General features: G+C 40.9%; 1 protein-coding gene across 1 annotated transcript; it reads left to right on the top strand.

Moving 5' to 3' along the window:
• The first annotated feature begins 983 nt into the window (after positions 1–983).
• Positions 984–14,292, top strand: MRPL39 (mitochondrial ribosomal protein L39). The gene is made up of 10 exons (XM_074858119.1): positions 984–1,072; positions 1,606–1,812; positions 2,163–2,302; positions 2,791–2,890; positions 4,175–4,242; positions 5,517–5,629; positions 8,136–8,201; positions 9,432–9,585; positions 10,481–10,528; positions 12,648–14,292. Exons 1-10 carry the CDS (start codon positions 1,021–1,023, stop codon positions 12,732–12,734), a joined length of 1,035 nt encoding a protein of 344 aa, XP_074714220.1. The 5' UTR covers positions 984–1,020; the 3' UTR covers positions 12,735–14,292.
• The last annotated feature ends 244 nt before the right edge of the window (positions 14,293–14,536 follow it).

Raw genomic sequence — 14,536 nt, 5'->3', positions numbered from 1 at the left:
CCACGGGGTCACAGCCTCTTTCAGACGCATCCACCTGCTCTGACGTGGGGTCCCCCACAGGCTGCAGGGGGGTATCTGCTCCACTGTGGACCTCCATGGGTGCAGGGCACAGCTGCCTCACCATGGGCTGCACCACGGGCTGCAGGGCAATCTCTGCTCTGGCACCTGGAGCACCTCCTCCCCTCCTTCTTCACTGACCTTGGTGTCTGTGGAGCTGTTTCTCTCACATATTCTCACTCCTCTCTCTGGCTGTAGCACAATTTTCTTTTCCCCCTTCTTGAGTATGTTATCACAGAGGTTCTACCACCGTCACTGGTGTAGCCTTGGCCAGCGGTGGGTCCATCTTGGAGCTGGCTGGCACTGGCTCTGTCGGACATGGGGGAAGCTTCTGGCATCTCCTCACAGAAGCCACCCCTGCAGCTCCCCCACTACCAAAACCTTGTCATGCAAACCCAATACAGGGGGTCAGTGACGGCGAAGGGGAGCTGCCGGTGGGGAGCTGGAGTTACAGGGAAACTTGGCAGCCTGTGTGTGGTGCGGCCCAGCCACGGCTCAGCTACAGCAGGGAGCTGAGCACCAAAGACCCTTTTCCAACAGCCACCGACCGGGCCGTTAATGTGAATGTTGTAGCCCCCGTACAGCATATTTGTGATCCTCACTACCGGGAGGCTGAACATATACCTTAGGGCCATCCAAAAGATGCTAGCTTCGAGGATGACATTACTGCCCAGGGTAGCACTGCAGAGGCAAAAGGAGGGAGGGGGCCACGCCCCACGCCCTCAGCGTTCTGGAACTAATACAGACCTCCCGGGGCCTCTGGAGAGAGCGCGGGCGGCTGCGGGATGGGAGGAGGGACCGACCCCCGCCCCGCGCCTCGAGCCCCGGTCCTGATCCCCCGGCGCCGCCCGGCGGCCGCGGGCCGAGCGCGGGGCGGAACCGCGCTGCCGCCGCCGCTGTTTCCGGCGGAGCCAGGGGAAGGAGGGACGGGGCCGGAGCGGGGCGGCGGGACGCGGCCGGAGCATGGCGGCGCGCTGGGCTGCCCGCTGCCTGCGGGGCGGGCGGGAGCGGCGCCGTGAGTGGCGGCGGGCCGGGCGCGGCGGGGCGCTGGGTGTGCGCCGGGCCGGCTTCGGGCTCGTCCTGCGCCGGGGCTTTGAGAGGCCCGGCCTGGGGCGGCCGGGCCTGGCCGTGCCGTGGCGGGGCGGCTCGGCTCGGCCCGGCTCGGGTGCCCGGCCCGCCGGGCTGAGGAGGCCGCTGCGGGCGCGGCTGCCGTGGGCGGGAGGCGCTGCTGACCCCTTTCCCCGCGCAGGGCCGAGGCGGGCCGGGGAGGTCTGCGGTGTGTCGGGGGCGGTTGGCCTGTCTGAGGGAAGGGCCTCTGCAGCCAGAGCACCTCCTTAAGCCTCCGTTGGCTCGGAGTGCTCGGCTGTGACTCCCTGCAGGCGCTGCGGGGACCGAGAGCGGACGGGCTGTAGGAGCTGCTGATGCGTATTGAGACGGGCACAGGGATTAGCAGTGCGGTGGCATGTCTCCTTTTCTTTAGAAACGAACCTCTTATAAAGAGGCTTTAAAAACTCCTTATTGCTTATTTTAGATCTTTCCTTTTACCAGGGTTCATGTCTACACCAACAGTTTCTCGACTGACATCAGATGAAGTGATTCTGATGCGTAATGAACTCTTCAACAAAGAGAAAGAGAGGCAGTTGTCTCTTTATCCACGAATTGAGAAAATTGAAGTAAAATACACTGGGAAATCGCACCCCGGCACCGTGTTTGTAATGAACAAAGCCTTGTCTACTCCGTACAATTGTGCCATGCGTAAGTGAATGGACTCTTAAACTAACGTTGCGCCACTGATGTTGAAAATCGTGCTGCCAGTTGAAGTACTTATTATCTCAATTTGAAAAGTTAGTGTTATTGACATTTTAATGACCAAGGCCACAGGCATGCATTCAGAATATTTGTGTTTGGTAAGTTTAAAATACATTTGTACTAAAATACGTCAGCAGAAACTGAGCTAATTGTTGGAGTCTCTGTAAACAGCTCGTCCTTCCAAGTCATTTACAAAAATGAAACTTGCAGTTTGTTGTTACAAATGTAGGGGTCTAAACTGCTGACTCTGAGAAATATGGTTAATAACTGTGTACTACTTGTTTTACTTTCTTTAGACTTAAGTGAGTGGCATTGCAAGAAATCTGTTCTAGCTCTTGTGGATGGTGAAGTCTGGGATATGTACAAACCCTTGACCAAATCATGTGAAATTCAGTTCCTTACTTTCAAAGATGAAGATCCAGAGGAAGTAAACAAGGTAAATCTGTATCTTGTCCCATTGTAGGTGACCCTGATTATGACCACTTGATTCTGTTTGCCCCTTGCAGTTCTGTGTCCATCTGCTTTCTTGAACTTTGTGGTCGTGGAAGTTCAGATATTTTTAATAGGTGGTTGACGCATCATGATTATCATTAGCTGGATCAGCATGTGGGCTAGGTGATGTGTGGGCGTCCCTTTCAACTGATATTGTTGTATTATTCTATGATTTCAGATTTAAATATCTCCAGGGAAACATCTGGCTTGCATTTCAAGTGCAGTTTTGATTTTTTTTTTAATTGATTTTATATGGAGAATCATCTCCAAATAGAAGATTAAATACTAAAGAAAGTAATGCTTGGGTTGACAGCTAGGTTTGTATCACTCAGTTGGATGTTGGTATTCTTTTGGAATAAATAGCTGATAATCATCTGGTATGGGTTGTTCGCTTCTAGGTGATACATCTGTGTTCTGAAATTCTCTTTACAGGCCTATTGGCGTTCCTGTGCCATGATCATGGCATGTGTGTTAAAGCGGGCATTCAAAGATGAGTACTCAGTGAATCTGATTAAATCTCCAGAAGTGCCAGGTGATATAAGTGTTTTATATTGGTTGTCTTGTCTTTTCCTGCTTCTTAAGTGAGTGTCTAATAGTGTTACCAAAAAAAGCAGAGGCTCCTTTTTCAGCAAGTGAAGGTACTTAGCATTGATATGTGTTTTATGTGCTGTTGTTGTTGCCTTTAATTTATAGTAATCGCACTGAAAGCAATTTTGTTATCAAAGTACAGAAGATTGGTCTGTGTGATAACTGCTTTTCAGACCACTTAGGATTTCACAGGTTAAGTTAGTAACTTATGGACATAAGCTTTTTATTGTGAAGTTACATGAGTAAGGTATTTAGAAGATGTGATGTGTTTCTGTGAAATTTGCTCTAGTAACTACATAACCTTGTGAGCACTTGAGTTACTAAAAGTTATGATGTATACATTAAGGTGGAAGATTATTGAAGTACAAACAGGGTTAGTAACAACTTCTGCTCATCTGTGACCTGATCTAAGATTTCCAAAAGTGAGAAAATATGTGAGGGGAGCTTATTTAAATAACAAAGCCTGTGTGATTATGCATTTGATATACAAGAAGGTTGATTGCCGGTTATGTGGAGTCCTCCTACGCTTGATTCACTTTTTAGCAATTCCAGCATTTGTCTTGATTGGTAAGTATAGAGTGGATATTTCAGTTCCACCAGGATTTGGAGTATTCTTGCAAATACTGAGCTATATCTTTATACTGTATGTATAGAAATAGTGTGAGTTTACTGAGTTCATAAGCTTGTTTTCTAAGATGGCAATAATTGAATAAATATACACAAAGAGTGTTCTGATGACTATCACAGAAATTCGTGTTGTCTTTATAATAAATTTGTGCCATGCTTGTGTCACGGATAAACATTTTAGTTCAGCTCTAAGATTGTCTGATTTCTCTAAGCAATAAATTCCTCTTTACAGCTTAATAGTGCAAGTTTACTTTTGGTGTACAATGCATACACAGGGAAAATGTGAAATGTTTTCAAAGTGTTTTTCTTTCAATGTTAGATGCAGTGTTTGGAAGCACTAATTTTTTTTCTCTTTAATGGGGTTGTATTATACTGACATTACATTAAAACTCATTTCAAATTACTTATTCATTGAAATTAAATGAAAATGATACAGGTTTGATCTTCCATTTGTATAATCACAGCTGAAAACTTATATTTTATGGATTTCTTGAGATCATTTGTTTTTCTCATTCATTTTGATACAAGAATATATTATGACAATGAAATACATATTTTGTTACAAACATGAATATTCTTCTCTTTGCAATTGGAATTGCAGTGATCTCTGGAGCTTTTTGTTATGATGTAATTTTGGACAATAGACTGAATGACTGGACACCAACAAACGTAAGCACAATAACTTCTTGCCTGGAAAGTTGTAGAGCTTGTATCCTTGTCTAGTGGTTCTTTTTTAATGAGGGAGAGGGGTCAGTGAGTTTTTTTCTTTTTGTTGGGTATATCTACACTAGTGGTTTTTTAGGTTAGGAGTAGTCTTTGGAAACTAATCTCTGTATTTACCGCATACTGGCTGTCACTGCAGAGTGCTCTCAGAGCACACAGACTGTGTTCCTTTCAGATGCAATTAAACCTTGAGCTGTCCTCCAGATGCTTACAGGTTTTAGGTCTGTGGGACTAGAGTAAGTTCTAGTCTGAAATACAATTAAAAAGCGTTGATGTGGCCGTTGGGACCTTGGTACCATCTTTGTTACTATACAGATCTGCTCCTACTCACCTGCTCTTGCCTGGTAATGTGGATGAAACCACAGTTTTTGTGTGAGTAGAGCCCTCTGAAAATAAAAATGTGTGTAATATGCAGATTTTCGCTTAGTGGTTTACAGCATAATCAGTTTATTGTTGCAAAAGAACTATGAGCACGTTCAGCTGAAGCTCTCCTTAATAGCTTGCTTGTATTTCATTCTCTTCAGTAAATCTAATAACCTAAAACCTCATTTGGTAGCTGGTCTGATTACAGTTGTTTTAATCAGCTGGTGCCTATTCTTGTTCTCATGCCCAAATACCAGCAGAGGTGAGTATGGCTAACAAAGCAGTATTGGTACAATGCAGGTTTTTTCTTCGATATGATCTTGTGGTTGAAATAACTTAGTAGGAAATATTTTCTACGTGACATTATAAATGTAATTTGTCATAATAAAAATTTCTTATTTATCAACAAGTCTGAGTATGCAGAGCTTTGATTTCTGGACCAAGGTGATCAATTTCTATTTATTAATCAGTACTTTTTTTCCCTTTGATTCCATCACAATAGAGGTCATGTATAAGTGGAGTCACGATTCTGGGAAAAAAAATACACAGTAGCAAGATTGTGTATATATCATGTAGGGAAAACCTGAGAAGTTCAACTCCAATTAACATGTTGTTTCTGGTGGAAACATGCCTGTTGATTTGACTGGGCAGTGAATCAGTCCATTTAAACAGTGATGATCTGTGGCAATCTCTTGCTGATACATAGTAAGAGTAACATTCCTGCAGCAATATTCTTATATTTTGGGTTTATAGTAGATGATCCTTGTTGTTTTGGCTAATATGTAGTGTTTCCTATGCTTTGTCTATTCACTACAGCTGTGAAACAGTGGTGACGGTTTTGTACGTATGTTTTTTAGGACAACTTCCGTTCTCTTACGAGGGATGCCACAAAGCTAATTCATAAAGACCTGCCATTTGAAACACTGCATGTTGAAGCAAAAGTAGCACATGAAATGTTTCAGCATAACAGGTAAGTGCTGAAATTTGCCTTTCTTTTAGAAAGGCAATTAGGAATTTATTTAAATCTCTGTTTGGTTTTGTAAATCTAAAATAAGATGTGACAGATGAGGTAAGAAGGTAGTTCTCCCGCTACTTCGAATGAGCCTGCCTCCATTCTCTTTGTCACACAACCTTATATTATTTTTAATGTTCTCTCCAGAGGCCAACACTTTACGGGATGTAGTTTTGTGGCAAATGGAAAGACTGTGGACTTCTTAGTTTAATAGTGAGCTTTAAGATTTCACTGCTTTTAAATTGAAGCTCTGGTGGTTAGACTTGGAGTGCTAGTTACTCTCAGCCTTTGCTGAAAAGCTTTCATGTTCAGAGGAATGTAGATTTTTCGTATCTTGGTATCTTCAAATGAAGTTTTGATGAAATACAGCTTTTTAGCTCTGCAGAGCAAAAATGGATAAAATACTGTGACCTGTGCTATGAAAGAAAGCTTGTTCAGAACACTCTAGCCTTCTTCACTGAAAAAACACTTAAGCAATGTTTTGGGGGAGAAAAATTCTCTGGTCCACAGCTTTTTAACAGTTGGAGAGAGATTGGGGGCAAATAATAAATAATTTATCATTTTGTGAACCAAAATGAAATTATGTTAAAACTGAAGTTGCAAAAATAATTAGTTTTTTAGCTTAATGATGATGATATTAACGTGACATACAGACTAACATCTCTTTGCTACGTTGGCTGGCAAGCATTGACAGCAGGTGGGAGCTGACTTTTGATAATAGCTTTAGTCTGTGTGTCTGTAGAAAGAGCAGAGAACACTTGGCTGTCTTGCAGATGGCCAGCTGTTGAGGACCACAGATTGCATAAAATCAGTTTAGGTGATCTGATAGCGTCTTCTAGTCTTACCTGTGACTTGAAAAACTCTTATTTTTATTTGAAGTAGTAGGTTCATTTTATTTTTCCGCTGAGAGAGCATGGCCCTCCTATAACATATACGTAGAATAGAATAGACTAGAATAGAATATTATAGTAGCAAGGGACCTACAATGATCATCTAATCCAACAGGGCTGACCAAAAGTTAAGGTGTGTTATTAAGGGCATTGTCCAAATGTGTCTTAAACACTGACAGGCTTGGGGCATCGACCACCTCTCCAGGAAGCCTGTTCCAGTGTTTGAGCACCCTCTTGGTAAAGGAATGTTTCCTAATGTCAGTCTGAACCTCCCCTGGTGCAGCTTTGAACCATTCCCACACATCCTATCCCTGGATCCCAGGGAGAAGAGATCAGCACCTCCCTCTCCCCTTCCCCTCCTCAGGAAGCTGTAGAGAGCAGTGAGGTCACCCCTCAGCCTCCTTTTCTTGAAACTAGACAAGCCCAAAGTCCTCAGCCACTCCTCACAGGACATGGCTTCCAGCCCTTTCACCAGCTTTGTTGCCCTCCTCTGGATGCATTCAAGAACCTTCACATCCTTCTTAAATTGTGGCGCCCAGAACTGCACAGAGGACTCAAAGTGAGGCTGCACCAGTGCTGAATACAGTGGGATAATCATCTCTCCTGACTGGATGGTTTTGCAGTGTTTGATGCACCCCAGGATGTGTTTTGCCCTCTGGGCTGTCAGGGCACACACTACTGACTCATACTGAGCCCTGCTGTCGACCAGCTCTCCCAGATCCCTTTCTGCAGGGCTGCTCTCCAGCCACTCCTCTCCCAGTTTATACTTGTGCCCAGCGTTAATCCCTCGCAGGTGTAGAATTGGCATTTGAACTTGTTAAATTTCATGCCATTGATGATTGTTCAGTGCTCCAATCTATCTAGGTCCCTCTGCAAGGCTTCTTGTCCTACAAGTCAACAACACTTCCTGGTTTGATATCATCAGCAAACTTGCTAATGGTACATTCAACTCCTGCATCCAGATCGTTGATAAATGTATTGAACAGAACTGGCCTTAGAATGGGGCCCTGAGGAACACCACTGGTGACCGGCTGCCAGCCAGATGTAGCCCCATTCACTACAACCCTTTTTGCTCTGCCCTTCTGCCAGTTCTTCACCCAGTGCACCATGAACCTACTTACCCCACAGCTGGACAACTTGTCCAGAAGGATGCCATGAGGCACAGTATCAAAAGCCTTACTAAAGTCCAGAAAAACTACATTCACCTCCTTCCCTTCATCAACTAGGTGGGTGACCTTATAGAAGAATATGGAATTAGTTAAGCAGGTCTTTCCCTTTGTGAACACATGTTGACTGTGCCCAATGATTGCATTGTTTTTTGAATGCCTTTCTGTAGTATTCAGTATAATCTTCTCCATAATTTTTCTGGGAACTGAGGTTAGACTAACAGGTCTGCATGACAAGCTTTATGAAACATGTCATATAAAATTAAGAATTCAAACCTGTGTCAAAGCTCACATAAATATGAGCATGATTTTTAAGAATGCTCCTTAAATCTATCTCTTAAGTATTCTTATAAGAACTAGGTGTTAAAGGTGACGGTTTTTTTAATCTTCTTTTTTTGTCTTGTTCAGATACAAAATGGAGATGATAGAACGAAAAGCTTCTCAGAATGCAGAAGGAATTGTAACGTTACATAGGTGAGCAAATCTGAACTCTCATTTTGTAATGATTCACTGAAAGATTTGATTATATTGCAAGTACTTTCCACAGGTGTGGAGTAACCTGTGATAGTTTTCAATTTAAAAATCACTTGTATTCATTGCTGTCTGTAGTCTTTCTTAAGATGTTGTTTTTGTTTTGTTTTGTTTTTTTTTAAATACAACCATTGTTTTGTGATACTTAGCACTTGGTGGATCTCACTACATTTTTATTTCTTGTTATGTTAAAGGTGGTAAGTGCCAGGGAAGTCTTACTGCTTTAAATGCTTTTACATAAAATCTAAATAATTCTCTGGAGTTTGACAGGTTAAACAAAATACAAACCAAATACTTGTCTGCAAACAGGAGTTAGCATTGTATAGTGGATTTTTTTTCCAAAGTTGTCAAGATCTTCCTAACTGGCAAGCTGCTGCCTTGTAGTGGTGGAGATGAGAATGGCTCCTGGGATAGAGTGTTAAGATATAAAAGTTCTTAGTCTGGAAGCAGGAAGCTTGTGTTGTATCTCAGCCATAGAGAAGAATTTGAGACTAGCTTAGGCTGGTGTAGGATATTCAGTTTTCTAGATGTCTAAATTTTGCTGCATTTGATTTTGGAGTCTGCATCTCTCTAAAGGAACAGATGGCTTTGCAAGTGATGGTTCTTGGAATTTTAAAACAATGCTGTGTCTGTTCTCTCCTTCCTCACACTCTCCAGTTTGCTCAGTAAGAGGGAAAACGGGCTTACCTGTTGGTTTCTGGGAGACATTTGTTCCGAGTATTCTTTTGCTGTACTTTTTTTTTTTTTGTCTCGCACTTTTCTTAATTGATTTGCAGTTTTCCCAGACCTGAAAGGGAAATACCTGTGCAGGTTTTAAACACTGTACTGTGGAAAATACGTGCTGTTGGAGACAAATCTTCTTCTGGTGAACGACAGAGTTATCCCACTTTTAAAGCCAAGATGGCTTCAAAGATTTGTTAAACCTAGGATCCTCTGTCTAGACTTGCAGTTTAAATTTCATAAGTTAATTTTAGGAAATTTTGTGACTTGTACTTTTGCTTCAGGAGACCTAGAAATGCTGAACTGGGGATTTGTTTAGATTTGGTTTGGGATTTGTGTGGATTTTCTTTCATCTGTTCTGTGGATAGGAATTTGCTAATCAAAAATAAAAAAAAATAGGCTCGCACTTCTCTCCAAATACATTTGACATAGGGGTTTTTTTTCTCCCGTCAGGTTTGGTGACTTTGTAGATGTTAGTGAAGGCCCTCATATTCCAAGAACAAGTTTCTGTTTCCAGTATGAGATAACGGCAGCCCATAATCTTCAGACTAACCAATCTGAATTGATAAGGAGGTTCCAGGGTGTGTCCCTGCCAGTGCATCTGAAGGTAACTAATCCATCATGTACATGTTTTCCTTCTTTAACTTAGGGCATTTGTCTTACTTTCTGATCTTTATTATATGCTGTGCTGGTAGCCAAATGAAATTCAGAGGTGGGAACAGTAGCAGAAGGGGAAGGCCCATGGTGATAACTATGTTGGCTATTTGGGGTTAGTTTTCCTGGAACTATTGTGGATGTGAAGTCATCTAGAAAAGTTTGCATCAGAGGGCGCTTGATGTTATTTTTCAGTACTGAAAGTGTTGTTTCAGTTGTTCAATTTCTGCATGGATATTCCATTCGCCTTGCCTTAGTTGTGCATGCTAATCTTCTGAAATAGAGGCTGCTGACAGTGTTTATTCAGATTCAGGAAAGAGCAGAACTTTGAATTTATTCTCAAGATAAAGGATACCATTTTAAAGTCTTTTAGGACACCAAAGTAAAACTTAAGACTCATTAGTGCTAGGACTTTTTTTGTTATTAAACATGCACCACTGTAGGTAGAGGCAGTAGTCTTTCTTCCCATTCCTTTTGACTTACATGATTTTGACCTGTGGTCTAGCACATGTGCTACTCTCTCAGTTGGGGAAGTTTTCAAGAGACAAGTGGGCACTGGGTTCCTCACTTCATCTCTGTGTTCCCTTCCTCCTCATAAGATTTTAATTCCCGTTTTTGCCCATTACCCCCTCAATGATTCCACACAATGAATGTGTGTGATCAGCAGACATTTATTCAAGTCCCCCATGTGGGCAAATTGGACACTGAAATTATAAGATGTAACATCTAAATTAGGGATTGCTATGGTTTTGTGCCAGCATTTCTATACATTTATCAGAATCTATTCTATGATAAGATTTCCCCCACCACCACCCTCCACTAACATAATTTAATGACATTTAATGCAGGCTTACCACATCGTGTGGGACAAACTGCTGGAAAGATCAAAGAGGCTGGTAAGTTTCAGTGGTGAAGTACATCTTACCAAATATAAAGATATGCTGTGATAGAGTAGAATTTGAATGATATAGGTAATATATTCAGGAACTTATCTTTAGGAATGGAAATGTTCACAGGTGAAAAATTGGAGGCACAGGAAATCTAACAGCTGTGTAGCAGAGGGTGTGCTAGTACTGAAGTTTCTGGTTATTAAAATGCACTGTACTGTTTTAAAAAAATACTATTCAACTGATATAATTTGTACTATTAAAAAACAACCCTGGAGCAGATTATATCAGACTTTCCATTTGTGGCTCTGAAGCTGTCTGCTTCTGAGAATCCCACATGCTTTTTGTAATAATCTCTCTAAGGTGTTGTTAACTTTAAACTATATTAGTGTCGCAGATGAAAGTATTGACACGGTAATATTTAGTAAGAAATCTAGGTTTATTAATAACTAACAGCAATTTATTATTATAAAATAATTCAGAAATACTAAAAGAAAGAAAAGCGACTTATTCAGATTCTAAAATGACAAGATTCACACTAACTTACTTAACGGTACCTATATATATACATACACATGCATGCACATAACAAAATGGACAAACATACAGAAACAAAGGTGTTTGGATTCAGTAGAATGAACACAGAACGGACATACACACACAGAAACAAGGGTACGTACCCACACACACACACACACACACACAGAGTAAAGAGAAGCTAGCTCAAAGAAAATTTCCCTCTCGAGTTTAGAGCAAATACTCCCAATGCCTTGGCATTCCTCAACGGGCGATAACTGAGACTCGAGCGGGGGACTTCGCCCTGGCCTTCCGTCTGGAGCAGACGACACCTTAAGGGTTTGGTACCTGAGAGGCGTCCCAGCTCAGGGGAGGTGCTGGTCACAGGCCTGCTGCGATCCAGGAGAGCTCAAAGGGTCTCCCTGGTGGTCGCCATTTATAGGGTCCAAGATAATTGACTTTTGTCAAATACCTTCTGGTGCCTTCCAGCATTTACAAAAGAATTTGATGAATGTGCGACTCTGTTATTGTTCCCATCTGACCACATCCCAGGCACAGGTGTGCCAGGCCCTTAGGAGTTGATGGGCCATTTTAACCATTTCCGAGCAATCGGGAGGGGCAGGAGCCAGGCTCCTTAACATTGTCAGTCCTTATCTCCACAGACTGGTGTATACTTGGGGGGATGTGGGTGGAATCGCACCTAGCACCAAGCAGCCCAACAAAGAGGGGCGGGGGGGGGGGGGGTAAGAATTGCACCACCACAATTAGTATTTTTCAAATTAATCTCCAGAATTAATATTGGTATCACATGCATGTAAAATTTAAAATTATTTTTTCCTGTTTTAATCATGAACATGAAATAAGAAAAGTAAAATTGGAATAATGTATTTACACTTACCTAGATTTTAGGTAATAAGTTTTCTGCCACAGGTTTGAGAGAACACATGCAAACATATTTCTATAAGTAAATGCAGTGATAAAATCTAATACCACTGAGCGAACCTAGGTGAAAGTTACTGGAGATGAAAGCAAATGCTATGTCACTAAACTGCATAAATGCACTAGTTTGAGTATTTTTTTGCCTGTTTAAAACCTACATGGAAAATAAGTTTCTTGCAAACATTTTTCTGTTCAACAACCAGTGTTTCAAAGTTGAAATGTACTTATTTATCCAAGACAGGCTTTACAATGACTGAATAAATGCAAAAGGCAAGTTTTTATGATAAATGGAACTATAAAATAACGTAAGCTGTATATAACCAGAGACTCACTATCAAGGCATGCTTTAACGTAGGAAATCTTCATAAGAATTAAACAGCAGATGTTTTGGAGCCTTCAGATCAAAGACTTTACTATTTGTGTGTCAAGAGAGAGAAAATGTGCTGTATGTCTACTGAAACTTGTTAGCCAAGGATGTGCTCAGAGCCCATGACACTTTTCTCTGAAATCAGTTTGAAGATGCTTGTCATTCAGGTTGTTTCATTTTGGAGACAATAATTGCCTTTGTAGGCTATCCTTTCTTGTTGCAGTGACAGTACGAGGGGAGGATTTCCAGGGTAAAGGAGAATGAAATAATTTTAAAAAATATAACAAAATTGATACATTTCTGCAGGTCACTGAAGAAAAATATTTGGAAGCAGCAGCAGAATGTCATGAGGCAAAAGATGGAACGGAAGAAGGAAAAACTGTATCAAATTAACTTTAACCACTAAATGTACATAATAAAATGTGTATTTTTACATGACTTACTGTGCTTCATATAGAAATGTCTTTGGTAATTAATTTGAATTCTGTGGACCTAAATCACAGATAGATATCAAGCCATTATCAGCCATTTCAGTCCACTTTAAAAATTTCACTTAAAACATTACTTTCTCCCCTTTTTTTTGTTTTATTTGCGCTAATTCATCTTGCAAGTTACCCTTGTCCTTATCTTGACAGCAATTGTATGTGTCCCTGTGTTGTCCTCTGTGATTAATGCAGCATGGCCTACAGACTGTAGTTGAACTGGCAGCTGAAAAGGCCATCCTCTTTATTGTGATATAATTTCAAGACCCCTTGTTAGGTCTTCTGTGAAGGAAGTGCTTCTAATTTATGACCTGATGTGTGTGTTTCTTGCTGGAACTTCCTGATGAAATTCCACTGAGTGCTTTGCCTGCTGCAATAGAAAGTTGAGACAAATAGAATCTTAAAAAATGAAAAAAGGAAAAAGATGCCCTTTCAGAAGCCCTTAAAAGGTTACCAAATATTATTTTACCAATTTTGATTTCCTGTCAGAATTGAAATTATATACTCTGTGTGTTTCTGGTTCAAAAGACTGCATTCAGTAGACAACTGTGTAATTGCCATTGCTTTACTAATACAAAAGTAGCAGAATGTAAAAGCGGAGAAGTTCTTTGAGTTTAAGTATCTTCTGCTGTACAAGTGCAGTTAAAGATTGTTTTCCAGAATAGTACCAGGAGTGTAGTCTATTACTTTCATCCCCAGTGTAATAAGAATTATTAAGCATTTTCATGCTTTGATACTTAAATATGGTGAATTTGATTAAATTTCACAAGGGGTTTTTGTTAGATGATGTTTTCTGACATTTTGTATTTTCATCCCTAGCTCATTGGAGCTGTTCTCGTTACGCCAGAAGAAATTTTTATTACTATTTGAAGTGCAAATATTTTCTTTGAATTTTATCCCAGTTACTGTCTTTACCATTAACTGTGTCACTTGCTTTCTAATAATTGCTACTATGGTTTTGTAAGAGCAGGGTAGCAGTTCAGTAAAGTACATTTAGGTAAGGAAATCTTACCTAGCTTAATCCAACTAAACAATAAATAAATGCTGAGTTTGTCGAGCACAGAAGATGACATGGAAGTGTTAAAAGTAGTTTTTGGTGAAACTGCAGAAATCTGCTTAAGGTATGTGTTAAAATGTGTTTGTTCCTATGCATTTCTGTGCTTGGTGCAATCTTTAGCTATTCAGAGTTACTGGCATACAGTGATGTTTGAAGTCTGTCAGTATGCTGACAGTCTATGACCTCTGATTTAGTTTCCTGTGTAATACAACACATCTTTAAAGTATAGCCCATGCCTTCTCAGAGTACTTGAAAAACTGTTTTTTTCCTTGTGATTAATGTTGCAGAGGACTTAATGATGGTATCAGATGCTTATTGTTTTAAATAAGATTCTTGATTCAAGGTTTACCTTAAGAGTACACACACACGTTCTATATGTTTTCTGAAGACTATAAATGATCTTTGTACTGAACTTCAAATATTTGTGTTTCTTTTAAACCTAACCTTCCAGGGTATCCTTTGGCTTTGAACCTGTTGCTCTGGTGCTACTGAAGAAGCAGGCATTGGTTCCTGTCTTGAGGAACACAAAACTTGCTGGGGTTTTTGTTTGTGTTCTTTTTTGGAGGTGTCTGCCATCTCTGATTAACGCAAGACCATAGTGAAATTATGCCAGTGGGGTCTGATTTAGGTGGTGTGTTTTGAATCTTAAGCCAGTT

Source organism: Strix uralensis, chromosome 2 (assembly GCF_047716275.1).
Source record: "Strix uralensis isolate ZFMK-TIS-50842 chromosome 2, bStrUra1, whole genome shotgun sequence".
Taxonomy (NCBI): Eukaryota; Metazoa; Chordata; class Aves; order Strigiformes; family Strigidae; genus Strix; species Strix uralensis.
This window is presented reverse-complemented; position numbering and strand designations above follow the sequence as displayed.